The sequence below is a fragment of the Pagrus pagrus genome (genome assembly GCF_965226575.1).
Source record: "Pagrus pagrus genome assembly, chromosome: 16".
NCBI lineage: Eukaryota > Metazoa > Chordata > Actinopteri > Spariformes > Sparidae > Pagrus > Pagrus pagrus.
Genome location: NC_140200.1, coordinates 4,768,341 through 4,782,127, shown reverse-complemented (window position 1 = coordinate 4,782,127; position 13,787 = coordinate 4,768,341). Strand labels below are relative to the sequence as shown.

At 43.7% G+C, this 13,787-nt stretch overlaps 1 protein-coding gene across 3 annotated transcripts in view; it reads left to right on the top strand.

Moving 5' to 3' along the window:
• klhl29 (kelch like family member 29) overlaps positions 1 to 13,787 on the top strand; it is a 200,748-nt gene that overhangs the window by 81,833 nt on the left and 105,128 nt on the right. For all 3 annotated transcript variants that reach the window (XM_084378088.1, XM_084378090.1, XM_084378089.1), the window contains one exon: positions 13,049 to 13,196. In XM_084378088.1, the coding sequence (XP_084234214.1) occupies positions 13,049 to 13,196 (148 nt within the window). The remainder of the gene's footprint in view (positions 1 to 13,048; positions 13,197 to 13,787) is intronic.

The following is a 13,787-nucleotide window of genomic DNA, read 5'->3' as shown; positions in this document are numbered from 1 at the left end:
GGGCATTTTAAAGCAGACCTTATCCAACATTGTGGTTTAGTTTAATATATGTTTGTGCTTTTTTATATTCTTCATGCATCTGTATGTGACAAAAATGTTTAGTAAATGCCCAAAAGGTTCAGGACATCCATTTTATCAGCTGATTTAAGTGTGTCCGCTCCTTTTTGGTTCGTTGATTCACAGCAGTATAGGTTTTGACGGCTGAATTGAGTGCCGGAAAGGTCACTGAAATGCTAATGCCTAAATATAATTTCAAGTCAGCTCTTCAGAATTCACGGAGTATACACCGCAAAAGGGAAAATGTTAAATCTCCACATCCAGACATATTAGCACTATTAGCTGTCTCTGTGTCACCCCCCATGTCACAGCTTGCGATGACTCCGCTGCGATTCGCTCAAATCTACAGTTTCCATTAAAGACCAGAGTGTGAAGCCAGCACTTTGCCTTTCTCTGTCATGGAACACTTTAAGTAAAGGGACTATGCATGGCGTCAACACAGATCAATATGTGGACGGGCTTCCTGGTGCGGTCAAAACCGCCAAAGCAGGCCCATTATGCGATGGGCTCCTTTCAAAAGTCCGATGTTAAAGCACATACGGTCGAACGTGTGACGGGAAATCAATGCTCCCTGACAGGGACTGAAACCTGACAGCTCAATAAGCTTTGGAGGCAAGATGTACCTTCTTCTTCTTCTTCCTCCTCGTCCTCGCCTTGCCACCATAACTATATCCCGTTCCTACAAGGGACTTAAGGGCTCAACCCTGCAGACTATTTCAGATTACAAGCTCCTGTCAACAAGTGCACGGGGAACCAGTTGTGCGGGGTTGTGTAAGGGAAATGGGAATCTGTGTAAAGCAAACGTGCTGCCACTGACAACAGAGGTTCCTTTAAAGCCCGTCTCCAGTGGCATCATCACCTCATTGAGATACAGTGCAGGGACTGTGCACACTGCTGGTCAGGATGGAGGGAACTTTAGATAAAGTGCCCGAAAAACCAAATCTGTGAGCTGCTGCCAAGGAAACTCATATTTGCAGATGTTGCAGTTCATGGAAATTCCTTTTTTTTCCGTTTCCAAGATACATTTGTCGAATTGAATTTTCTGAGAACCCCAGCACCAATAATTAATGTCTTTATTGATTTAATTGATGATTATGTCCACAATTAATCGATTGATCGTTGAGTCTCTAGAATGTCAAAAACAGACGGAGAAAGCCGATGATGTCGCTGGTGGAAAGAAAAACAGAAGGGAGAAAGAAACGAGGAGGGGAGAGAGAAACAGGAAAGACAGGCGTGCATTAATTGATTAATTGGACAATTAACGCAGCACTATGTAACGCAGGAAAACCGGAGCTATTCTGAAGTTGATGTCTGTCGATTTGTGAGTCTCATTCTCAGGTCGTCAAATACTGAGGCTGGAAGCAGTAAATGATTTTTGTTATTGCCTGAAAAATGACTGAAACCGAGGAGGGGGAAGAGTCTGGGATGTCTCTGTAGCCCAATCTGGAAAGAATTTGGTTGAAATGAGATTTTTTTTTTTGAAACACCACTAGTAATTTCCAATTATGCCAATGAAGCTAATCCTTTCTGATGGAGAGGATCTGGCTTAATAAGAGACTTTTCCCCACATTTTTTGGAATTGTGCTGAATTACAGATCTATTTGGAGAAAAAGCATAAAAGGAATAAGAAGAAACATTGAACCAGACCAGTTGACTCGAGGCAATCTAACTCTAAAAATTAACTATAGATGCCCAGACCTCACCAACCTACCCTGCACCAATGGACCCAGAGGCTCAAGGTCTAGACTGTTTGGAAAACACAACTTTGAGACTACAGCTCTGTAGTATAACTTCTGTTATATTGTACCTAACAAAGGGAACTCACTATAAATCTTTAATTTAATAATTTGGAGAGAATGTGAAATATGTATATCCTGTCTTTTGTCTTTGAGCTGACACCCAGACTTCTAGACCAACATTATTTATGTATGTGAGGTCAGTGTGAGCGAGGGAACTTGATAAACGTTCCAAAAAGATTAATCAATTATCGAATAAATATTAATTTTCTTTCGCTCTACTAATTGGTATTCAACACTCGTTGGCGCTCTAATGCAAACAACATTTAAACAGTCTCCGTTTCCACGTCTCATCGATCGGCGGGTGTGTGACGGATCTTCTTACATAAGTAAGAGGAGGGAGAGAAAGAAGTCACTTCAGGTATCGGGCCTCACTTTCTCTGCTCATTGGTATTCTGGTTTTATATTTGGCTGCAGGAACAGTTTTTAGTAACATGACTCATCCATGTAAGTGATTAATCATCGAACTCATGAATATTAATGTTGTCTGTCTGTGTCCATGAAGCAGAAAACACTTTTTCATCTCTCACATTACAGCACAACAAACAAGTAAAACGACTAACAAAATTAAATCCTTTTATGAATGCCAAATGGACTAAATATTGGCCTAAAAAAGGCATTTCAAGAGTGTTTTTTGGGGGGTTTTGAAGTCCTAGTTTTCACACATTTGATGTGTGCTTGTACCTGCTTCAGAGATCCAAAGCAGATCTTTGTAAGTCTGCCCATCTCTCTGGCACTCGGACTGAAAAAATACATACTGAGCTGTTTTTCTCACTAGTTTTAAGGTAAAAACAGGAGAGGACACACAGCTGCCAACTAGCTAGAGGAGTTTCTTTCCTGACACGTTCGCTGTTTGTTGTCTGCAATAATATTTTTTTTTAGTCTGGAGTGGGACTTCAGTCTATGAATGTACTGAAAAGAGCTGGACACTTTAAAAACAAAAAAACAAAGGAAATGGAGAACTTGTGTGAACCGAAACATTCACAGGCACACTGCATCGATTCTATCTCTTGAAATATGTTCTTACAGACTGAACGGAGCTTTTTCCAGTATTTATAAAAAAGGAAAAAAAAGTCTTTCTAAGCACTGAGGAAGCAGTTTTTTTTATAGCTTTTATAAATCGATTTAATTTATTCTGACAATGGGAGACGAGACGTGTATTTTCTTGAAGAATATTTATGCGGGCTTGATTTTTTTCTTAGCAGGCGTTGAGTGTGTTTGGACTACTTTTTTTCTCTCCAAAAAAAAATATGTGTGCTGTGTCTAAACAAAACAAGCATGGAGACATCAACCGATCTTCAAAGAGATCCTAATTTTACTTGTCAATTGTAACTTTCGACACAGGATACGGACCTTGAAATTACTTCTGCCATCTGTATGGAGTGGTATTAGCATTTGAAAACCCGACAACATTAGAGCAAATCAAGAGAAGCTCATTCAGGCAGTTGAAAGGCGGCTCCAAACACACAGAAAAGCCTTTTCGGTTAAAAAATCCTCCCATAATTCAAGCCAAGGTCTGTTTATCCACCTGCCGCAGTGTAGTTCATGGCTATTTCTCAGCTTCTTTAGGAGTCTTGGGTCTCTAATGATCCCAGCATGTCTCTCCAGTGTATATCTTACCCCAAGCGGTGCGCTGTGTGGACTCCCCTCTGTGCTTGCAGGAGCACAGAGCTGCACTGACCACTTCATCTTGTGGGATAAACCAGCTTTTCTGTCAAACCCTGGGGAAGCAGCGCTGGAGCTCCAAGACTGAAACCTCAAACGTTGGAACACTGCCACAGGTTATACATGTGGCTGTCTGTGCACTGCTTCATGCCGACTCGCCTTTTAAGCTGATAAAGTCACAGGCAGAAGTCCATATCCCAGCTCAAGACATGTCACTTTACATAAAATATGTCTGCATTTAGAATATGAACACATTTTTGGTTTCCTGTGTGGCTTGAATGTCCACTGTTATAGCTCCTTTTTATTCCACCGAGCAGGAAATGCTCTGAAGTGACTAAAAAGGCTGCAAAAATAACAGATAGTAAGAGGCTTGTAGGCGCACTGGTAATTATATACCTTAGTGGAGTCATGAGGGGTTTTTGATTTGACAGCGCTGTAATGCAGATTCTGCTGTACCTCCACTTAATGCGGCTATTTTTAGGAGCGCCAAACGAAAGGTGATAGGCGCTCTGTAGCCAACTGGCATATTCATTTCGATGTCCGGAGTTCATCTGAGTGAAGCCGATACATTTGCTCATTGTGCTCTCATAATGTTGCCGCACTGCATCATTAATTAGGCACATTTGCAGCAAATACTGGCCATTGGCTGTGCCTGTATTTTCAGTTTAATTACTCACACTTGTAGTCTGATTAGAGTTTTTGCCCTCCAGGTGCTGTGGTGATGTAACACTGTAAAATGCTTCAGTGTGCGCATTTTCAGCAGACTGAAAATCCTGTGGATGAGAAGTTAAACACAACACAGCCCTGCTTGCTTAAATACCATCTGGTTTGAAAATAAGCTATTTCAGAGCTCATATTTTGGGCATTTTGTCAAACCAGCGCGGGTGTTGGCCAGAAACCTGACTGTTCTGTTCTTGTGGTCCCTATTGACCGAGGGCTGCTTCTCTTTGTCTGCCAGATCCCTCTGTGCCCAGGGAAAGTCAATAGGAGGCTCCATGGGATAGTCGCATCCATCTAACTGCCTGTCTGCTCTGTCAGTTTCCTAATCTGTCCGTCTGTGTATGCATGCATCACAGAATGAGTGTCAACTTATCTGTTTAGCTCATGAGGCATCGCTAGACCAGCCTGAGTCCAGCTCTTGAGCATAAATGCTATTACTAGGTCATTTTTAAGTCATCATGACAGTCTCTAATTATATACATTGAGTCCTGCAAGCCACGGATACATTCAAATGCGTGCGTGCCGTACATACCACGCTGACATTTCTACAATACGTGTTATGTCACGTACATGGGTATGAGCTGACTTTCATGTCAGGAGGTGGAGGGGATGGCAGCGACAGTACAGTGAGGCAAGTTGTGTTTGTGGAAATTTTTGATGAGACAAGAAATTTAAAAGCCACGTTTCTGTTGACAAAACCCAACCCTAACCAGTTAGTCCCAGGATTAGGTCAGGTTTAGTCCTGGTGCAAGAGTTAGGGATACCCTCAACCTGTTTTCAGCCAAAACACGATCTTTTCAAAACCCTAACCAGGTGGTTCTTGGGATTAAAAACAAAAACCCAAACTTAAACACAGCGTTGTCATTGAACCAAAAGAGAAGTGGATTTGCAAAAAGTTCCAACATGTCCGTGGAAGCGGTAATTCACATTGCCACAATTGCTTTTACCGTCCGTAAAGAAATGAACGCAGCGGGGGCGTGCGAGCAATGTGTGGAGGTGTGAGGCTGGGGTCAAACGAACAGAATGCAAGACGTGAGAGGACAAAGTGTGAAGCAGTGCTGCATAAAGTGAGATGTATAGCTCCCTCTCCCATACTGAACATAAATGTTCTCATGAATTGACCAAAACACAGAAGCCAACCTGTCCTTGGTGGTACGAGCTGTAAAGAGTGAATGATTAATTCAAAATGATTTAGCTGCTACAATAACGAATCTGGTACCGTAAGGACATTCAGTTTTGCTGCACACATTATGATGCCGACTGAGTGAATGACCCAGTAAGGACAGCAATATTAACAAAACATGCTACTTATGCTGTATCTCAGAGTTGAAGGGAAGATTGTATGAGCACAGTGGTAATGAAATTCTTTTGTTCGGACAGTATGCCAGCTTGGAACCGAGTGTGAACCTGTGCAGTAGGAATCCGCTGCATTTTATCCGTTATTACCAGCCGGGCATATGGTCGTCTGGTTTTCGGCCCGTGTGCCAAAACCTCCCAGTATTCAGCCCACAGATTGAATGCATTGGAAAATGCATTTAAAAACTCCCCACACTGCACTCTTGGCAAAGTAGATATTGTTTCCCTTCATATTGCAATATCAATATAAATTCAATTTATTCTTTCGCGCTAAATGGCTGTTTGCCCAGTTAACGCTCATTTATTACAGCCACACACACACACACACACACATAGACGAGGCCACACATTTTGCCATTTTCTCCCCAATTTCAACCACAGACATGAGCTACACAGTCGTCTCCGGGCCTCTGAGACTGCCGCTATGACAGGCAGTGGATATTTTGTTCCCCAAACACTCACCACATATCAGGCAGGGTCATGGCCTGCTGGAGACCTATGTCTCTCACTGTCCCTGCCAGTGCCAACCGAGGGCAACATGGCCCCTGACACGCTCCTGTGGGAGGTGTTACCATGACATAAGGAAGTCTCCACAGCTCACATGTCCGAGCACCAGTCAGCCTCTCTTGGAAACCACAGATAAACCATGTTCACGGCGCCGTTGCACCCGAGCCAAACACACTATCTGCAGGAGTAGAGAAAACACAGGAAAAAGGAGGGGCTGAGGTAGAGTTTGGAAGGCAAGCGCTGCAACCTCTGAGCACTCATGGGATATTAGGCGGGGTTTACAGCCCTGCTTTTCCACTGAAGCTTGTCGGCCTCGCCCCTGCGATCACGCTTCCCTTTTTCTGGAACGTGTGCGTCGAGCCAGGAGCTTGCCGAGCTGTCGGAGCGTCTTAGCCGGAGTTTCAGTGGAAGTGAAGTCCGTTCCCCTTCAGTCGTTTGGCCCGGGGCTCGAAATTATAGAGTCTGTATCCGTAGCCCATGCTGTGGTGCATCAATAGCATATATACCCACCAGGCGCCCGCGTTTGTGTGTTTTCATTATGTTTGTGTGTCGTGCTGCCGGGGGTCAGTGTTAAGCGTCGGCGCCTGGAAGGATCAGCTTTGTTTGGATTTTCAATCTTTCCGTGCACAAGCTGCCAATCATGAACAGTCACCCAACAGGATGGCTGACATTTTTCTCGTGTAGAGCGATATTGCCTCGATTGCAGATGGCGACTGCAGATGTGACACGTTCTCTGTGTTTTATGTAGTGCTTAAAGAAAGAGGTAGTCTTTATAAATGGTGACAAGCAATTTCCACATGAAATAAACTGAATAACCACCCAAACATTGTTCTAATGAAATAATGCTTTAGATTTTGACTCTAACAGCCGAAATGTTTTGGCAGTTAGAAAACACTTAGCAGCCAATTTTCTTTCCGCTTAATATTTTTGTTTATTTTGAGTCATTGTTCGTTCTCATTATGGACAGTAATAGCGAGAAAACACAAGGTTATACAACGATTATGTAATGCAAGGATCGGTCCAAAATAAATTTGCAGTCATGTTTGTGTTTGTGATTTATTTTTTTCTTTCTTCAAATCCAGCAGAGAGGGATGTCACAAAAGCTGTGCTGCTGATTTTTATCTGCTGAAAAAAAGTGTCGTTTAAGATACGAGCTCCTGCGGTTCACAGTGAGGTCTTTAAACGCCACACAAGATTAGCTTTTAAATGCTCACGAAACGCAGCATTTTAAAACCTTCCACAATGTACTGGATATGTCTAATCGCTGCCATCGGCTCACATTTTTAAGTGTAACACAATGGACTGGATTTGGAGTTTAAAAAAAAAGAAACATTACCTCGCCTTCCTCTCTAGTCTCTTCAGTATGCAGCCATCATACTGAACACGCACCTCCGTCTCCGTCTATGGCACCACGCTGTTCGGCATGTTGGAGCGCCACTCCATTTTAAGATGGCTGCCAAAAATGGCGCAGTAGTCTCTTTTGTTTACTCGTGAGATGCTCTGCTATGTTCCAGTCTAATAGATTGGACACAGCCGCCCCACGGTTCGGCTCCAGCATTCAGCGCCATTATGACGGAACAAATCCACTGCACATTTAGGTGTCAGCGCGTTGTCATGGAAAAGAGATACCTCTATACAGTAAGTGAATAATGTTTCGAAAAGAGAATGAGTTGTGCGCTTTTGTACACTCCTCTGTGCTTCTGGTCAGTTTTCGGACCACACTTGATTGGACGGACAGGGGAGCAGGAGAAAGGAGGGTTTTTTTTGTTTTTTTTTCTCCTCTCCATTTTAGAAAAACTGAAAATGATCTGTCAAAGGCAATGATACAAGGCTACGTGATGGATGGGTTTGTCTTACTCTGCCTCTCAATCTTTCACTCCTTCCTTCGCTGCCATTCTCTCTGCTTCTTTTCTCTGAGGAAAGCCATTATTTCCATCACCCTCCACATTTCAGCCAAATTCGCTGTATCTGTCCATGCCTGGCCAAAGGGGAGAAAAAGCCATTCTGTCGGAGTTGAATTTCATTTCCTTGCCCGCACATACTGTTTCTTATGATTCGTTCGTGGTGTGGAATTACAATGTGACAATTTTTTTTTTTTCTTAACGGCTTGCACACGATATAGCGAGGCGCAGCAGCGACTGCTGTTATTGAAATTTTGATTAGAAATAAATTTGTGTACATGCATCTCCCCCCGGAGATTGGCCGGCTGATTGTGGAGGTGTATTTCCTCGGATGCATTTAAATGAAACCAATAATGGCAGCTCGGCACTGGACCACCAGAAAATCCAGGAGCGCTAGATTATCTAATAAACCTATCAGGATAACAACTGCACATTAACAGGCCTGATTACCATGCCAGCTGAGTGATATCACACAACAGTGAACCTCCTCCTCGCCTGCGGTCTGTTATTTTCCTCTTGTTCGTAAAGAGCTTTGCCACCAGAGGAACACTGAGCCTTAAAAGGTAGAACATAATCAACCTGGTGTAGCGCTGGCCTTGCACCCTGCACATTGCTATCTCATTGTGTCTGGCAGTTGTGCTAATGACATTTCATGAGATTAGCTTGGTGTTGTTGCTGATCTGCTGTTTGTGTGTGTGTGTGTGTGTGTGTGTGTGTGTGTGTTTGTGTTTCTCCATTTAAGGCCCGAGCCCTTCCTCAACCCTCCTCTCTTTATTTTCTTCAAAACCAGCTTTGCTCCCACCACAGTACACCTCTTTTTTCCCGCCCAGACCTGTTATTAAATCTCATAGCAGTTAGTTGATTTGATCAGTGTGTGCTGTAATGTTGTTTACCCCAATGGGACCTGGGTGTTATAGACATACCCATCCCTCCCTCCCTCTCGCTCTTTCTTGCTATTTCGCCCCGAGTCGAGCAATAACGTAATTTCTCTGGGGAAAACTACGGCCATCCCTTAACTGGATGGGAGAACTATATGTTTGGGCGTAGGTATAACGGCCCATACCTCGGGCACAATAGGTACAAAGAGCTGGAGCTTTCCTGTGGAAGCCTGGTGTCCTGGCTCGTGTTATTATAGGATTGAACTGGTGCAATACCTCACACAGACAAGGGCTGGCTCAAACAAAATGCAAAGGCAAACACAAAGCCTTGAGCAAACGCTTTCTGTTTATTTGGATGTGGATGTTGTGGATGACTCAAAGCAATCAAAGCCCGGATCACTACGAGGGCTCCCTCCTGTATGTGCCCACAGCAGATTGTGGCCTGTGGCGAGAGGCTCTGGTAGTCACATGAATGCTGCCTACCACTGCGAGATAGAAAAGAGCGCACATAATGACAGATGTCAGTGTTTGCCACGTCCGAGGAAAATAGCCGATGCGCTGGCCTGAATCAGACCGCTGTCTCAGCTGACCAGACGAAAGAGGACAAGTATATATTTAGGCCTGATGCGTCTTGATCTTATCTCCCTTTCTTCGATACACCGGTTCTGACATGTCTGCAGCATTCAGAGGTTTGAGAAGGGGGAAGATATCCCTCTAGCTTTGCTGTGCCTGCATGTGTGTGCTCATGTATATCTGCAGGTGTGATTGTGCAAGAGGAGCAGATGGATCAGTGCTTCAAATCGTGAGAGAGGTTTTGCAGGGCGACTCGGATGAAAGAGTGCTTTTTATTTAAGGTTTGAATTTAAGGTATAATGTGTAGAAATTCAAGTAAACCAAGCATGTAGGGGAACTTATGGTGACTGTGCAAACTCGGGAAAGGCCCTCTTTGTCAGTGTTCGGTTTGTCCGTTCTGGGCTACTGTAGAAACATGGCGGACTACGTGAAAGAGAACCAGCTCCGTCTGTAGATAGAAAAGACTCATTCTAAGGTGACAAGAACACAGCGATTCTTTATTAAAACATAATGATGAATTTTGTATTTCATTTGTGCCAATAGATCCCCCTTAATCCTGCAAATAGCATCTTTAAATCACAGTGTTTTACAGATTAATGGATTATGAACATTCTGCACCTACAGTATTTGCTTTTGTGCATTGTGTGTGCAGATATAAAATGTGTTTAGTTATATAGCAGTTGCATATGCAGATTCATGTGTATACTGTAGGTAAGCACGTGCGTCTCAGACGTTTCCACACCTTTTTTTTTGCACGTGTCTGTCTGTGAGTGCCACACTCCACACGTACAGTATGTGGTCCATATGCACGGATGTTTGCTCTACGGTACAAAATAACCTTTCCCCAGTCAGCTTGACAACAAACACAGAATGGCTTGGCACGACTCAAAAATTATTTATCTGGCTCCCCTCCTCCTCTCCAGCATGGTTTTTGTCGAGTCAGAGGAAACCATCTGCTGCCCGGTGATAATGGGCGGCCAGGGAGGAGGGGACTGGAAATGGAGAGAGCAAATAAAATTGAGAGAAAATGGCAGGCGCTGTCCCAGAACTCGCAGTACCTTCCTGCCTACCTGCAGCAAGACTGTCGTCTTAATAAACATCCCGTCTGATATCTCCTGGCATGTGGGTGTGCGCGCGTGCACGTGCGCGTGCGTGTACTTTCACCTGCTGTGTGTGCGCGCGTGTGTCCACACACGCTTGTCTTTCCAGTGTGTATGAGCCTGTTCGTGTGTATTTCCTATCTAACCTTGATCATTTTCAAGTCAGGATTGTTCCTGAGCCTAGCTGATATGCTGTCAATGTGATGGCGCTGACTAAGAACTTTTTTTTTTTTTTTCTCTTTCCTGGTGCTCTAAAACTGTGACAGATGGATTGCCTTTCAGCAGAAGAGATTTTTCCTGTTTTCTCGTCTGTTTTGGGTAAATGGGTGGGAGTATTAATGAGAGAATATTATGAGGCAGGTGCGGGGCTAAAGGAAAGTAAGAGAGTCAATGCAGTGAGTTAATGAGGAGTTGCCTGTGCGGAGAGAGGAAGGTAAAGCATGACTGGAGAGAAATACAGTAAAGCACACAGAGCGGAGGAGGAAAAATGCTCATTAAAAAAAATAGTGGGCAAAAGAAAGCAACTCCTCACCTTGAAAACGGTCCGAATTCTCCCTCCCTGAGTCTCCAGGGCTCTCCGATGAAATTGAACGCTTAGGGCATTCTCTGAGTAAACCATTTCAGTTTTCTCTTGTCTGAAACCGACAGGTTGAGCCGGACAAAAAGACCTGACAGCCCGTTCCCCCCCCTCCCTTAAACCCAGCTTCATTCGCTCACTCCATCACTCTGTTTTCTACTTTGCCTTGAGATGTTTCTCTTTGCTGTTTTTTCTCCCTTTTGCCCCCAGCACTTACAAACTGTCAGATAACTTTCAGTATGGATTTATCAAGCAAGTGACACTCATTGAACCGCTCTGCCATTGTGAAGCTGTTTATTACCGAGCAGATGTTGTGCTGCATTAATACCATGTAATGTCTTTAAGTGTTAAATCCATCTTTAAGCGGCGGGGGTATAGTTGTCCGGGAACGGGGATCGATACGATATGTAAAACTGCAAATTAATTCACTGTGAACCAAACTGTTTGCATTGCATTTTTTTTCGTCGCGGGGCGGCTCCGTCAGGGTTTGTCGACACAGCTGTTGGAATGCATGATGGCGTGCTTGATGAAGTGGACGTCGGGTCAGGGAGGATAATGGAATTGAGGGATGGAGGGAGGAGGGATGGAGGGGATCAGCCAGGAAGGGCGCAGGAGGGGCCTGGTGACCAGGTCTTTTCTATTAACTCGGGAGGCTGGCTGGGGCGAGCAGGGGAATCAGGCTGGGCTCTGCCCTCTCCCTGCCTGGTTGTCAGAGCGAGCGTCCAAACTGCAGATAGGGAGAGGCGAATATTGCTGCAGGGGTCCAGTGGTGATTGACCCTGTGTTTTCATCAGCCTGGGCTTGCCTGATAACATTTCTTACTCCCCTACCAGAGCGAAATATTAGAGTTGTGGGTGCAAAGAAAGGCTTAGAGAATTCTTAGTTTGGCTCGGTGAAGTTGCATTGGATTTAGCCTCATACACACATTGTCACCTGGCTTTTCATTTTCTTTTTTTTTTTTTTAAATTACATTTTTTTTTTTTTTATTTCTCATCCCCGCAAAAAGGAGTTCTTTCTATTTACTCTATTTGTCATATTTGTGTTCAGAATTCTATTATCTCACTTGACTGAACACAATGTTTAATTCATTTGACAATTAAGATATACAAAGTCTCTGGGGGGGTTCTGCATGTGAATGTAGCCCACACTAGAAAGTTAATTGTTATTAGTATATAAAAAGAGAAATATTGGTCTTTCTGCAAAAGACTCTTGAGGCCGTGAGCAACATTTTATTTCCCTCGTTCCCATTACGTATAGGCTGTAATCAGCGCTCACTCACTGCTAATTGTGAGCCATGCTCACTTCAAAACCTTTAAAAATAAAAATACAGTCAGATTGCTGTGATTTGTTGCCGTTTCCATTCAAGCTATAAAATTAAATACTGTATTTAAACCAAAGCTGTTGATAAAATTAGATTTTTAGAGTCGTTTGGAAACAAAATGCGCTGTATGCAAGTAAAGACCACAGAGTGCAGAGTGGTTTAAAGGGCCACTATAGTTCTTGAAAAAGAAGACATTTGAATATATACAATATTAATGAGGTATTAATGCAAACTCCGAATTTTTTTTTTTTTCCATAACTGAATAAACAAGCTGTTCTCAGAGGAAAAAAAGGCCCCCGGAACACTGTTTCAAGCTAGAAAGGTGGCAGGGTCCGCCATATAAACAAAGGAAAACAGTATGAAATTGTCCTTTTAAGGTCAGTTTGTCTATTCAGTTTATTCAGTCATGAAAACAAAGACTTTTATTAGTTTGTTTAGGCATAAAAAATAAATCAGTCAATAAAGATCTTTCTCTTCTGATTATTCCAATTTCCAAAACTACACAGTGCACGTTTAATTGTAATCCTCACACTAAGTCTTTTAGTGTTTTTCCTCAAAATCTAATCAGTCGTGTTGATTTTCATTGCTGTGCCGCAGGTCTCCGGTCTGTCTCCTGGAGACAACCAGACCCCAGGACTGCTCTTGGCTCCGGGGGTGAGGTGGGGACAGACGCCCATCAACCAGCTCACACCCTGGGATACAGATGAGCCTCCCGCCAAGCAACATCGAGACAGCGAGCCCACAGGTAATGAATCACACATGCATCGTTAGCATACACACATGCAGATGTTACTTGGCAGGCGCACTCACACATCCACTGGTTCCACTTGATGGGAGTTACAGTGATGTAAGCTTTACATCATCAGCACACAACAGATGCATGCATGTGCACGGTCTTCACGCTAAGCTCATGTGCTGCTACGCCCCAGACGGCCCTGGACGGCTTCGCGGGCATCCAATGCTAATGAGACATCTTGGGTGCCTTGCCCTACATAAAATACATGTTTGCCTCCACAACATGCGTACTTCGCATACACAATCATGCATAATTAACACCCGCAAAAAACCATCCCCACATAAAGCAGCTTAATTATGCAGATAATTATAGAAATGTCAGTGGGATATCAGGAAGTTCGAAGAGTAAAGTCTTTATCCATGTTGCACCCTCACAAGCTCTCCAGGCCCCCGCCCCCTTCACTCTGCTCCCATTTTATTGTCCTTGTTAATGTTATTGTGTCACTAACCGAAGCTGATTTAGTCTAAATTAAACCTATGTAGTGAAACTCTGAAAGTCCTCCAAGTGATCTCCACCAGGTTTAATTTAGACGTCGACCTT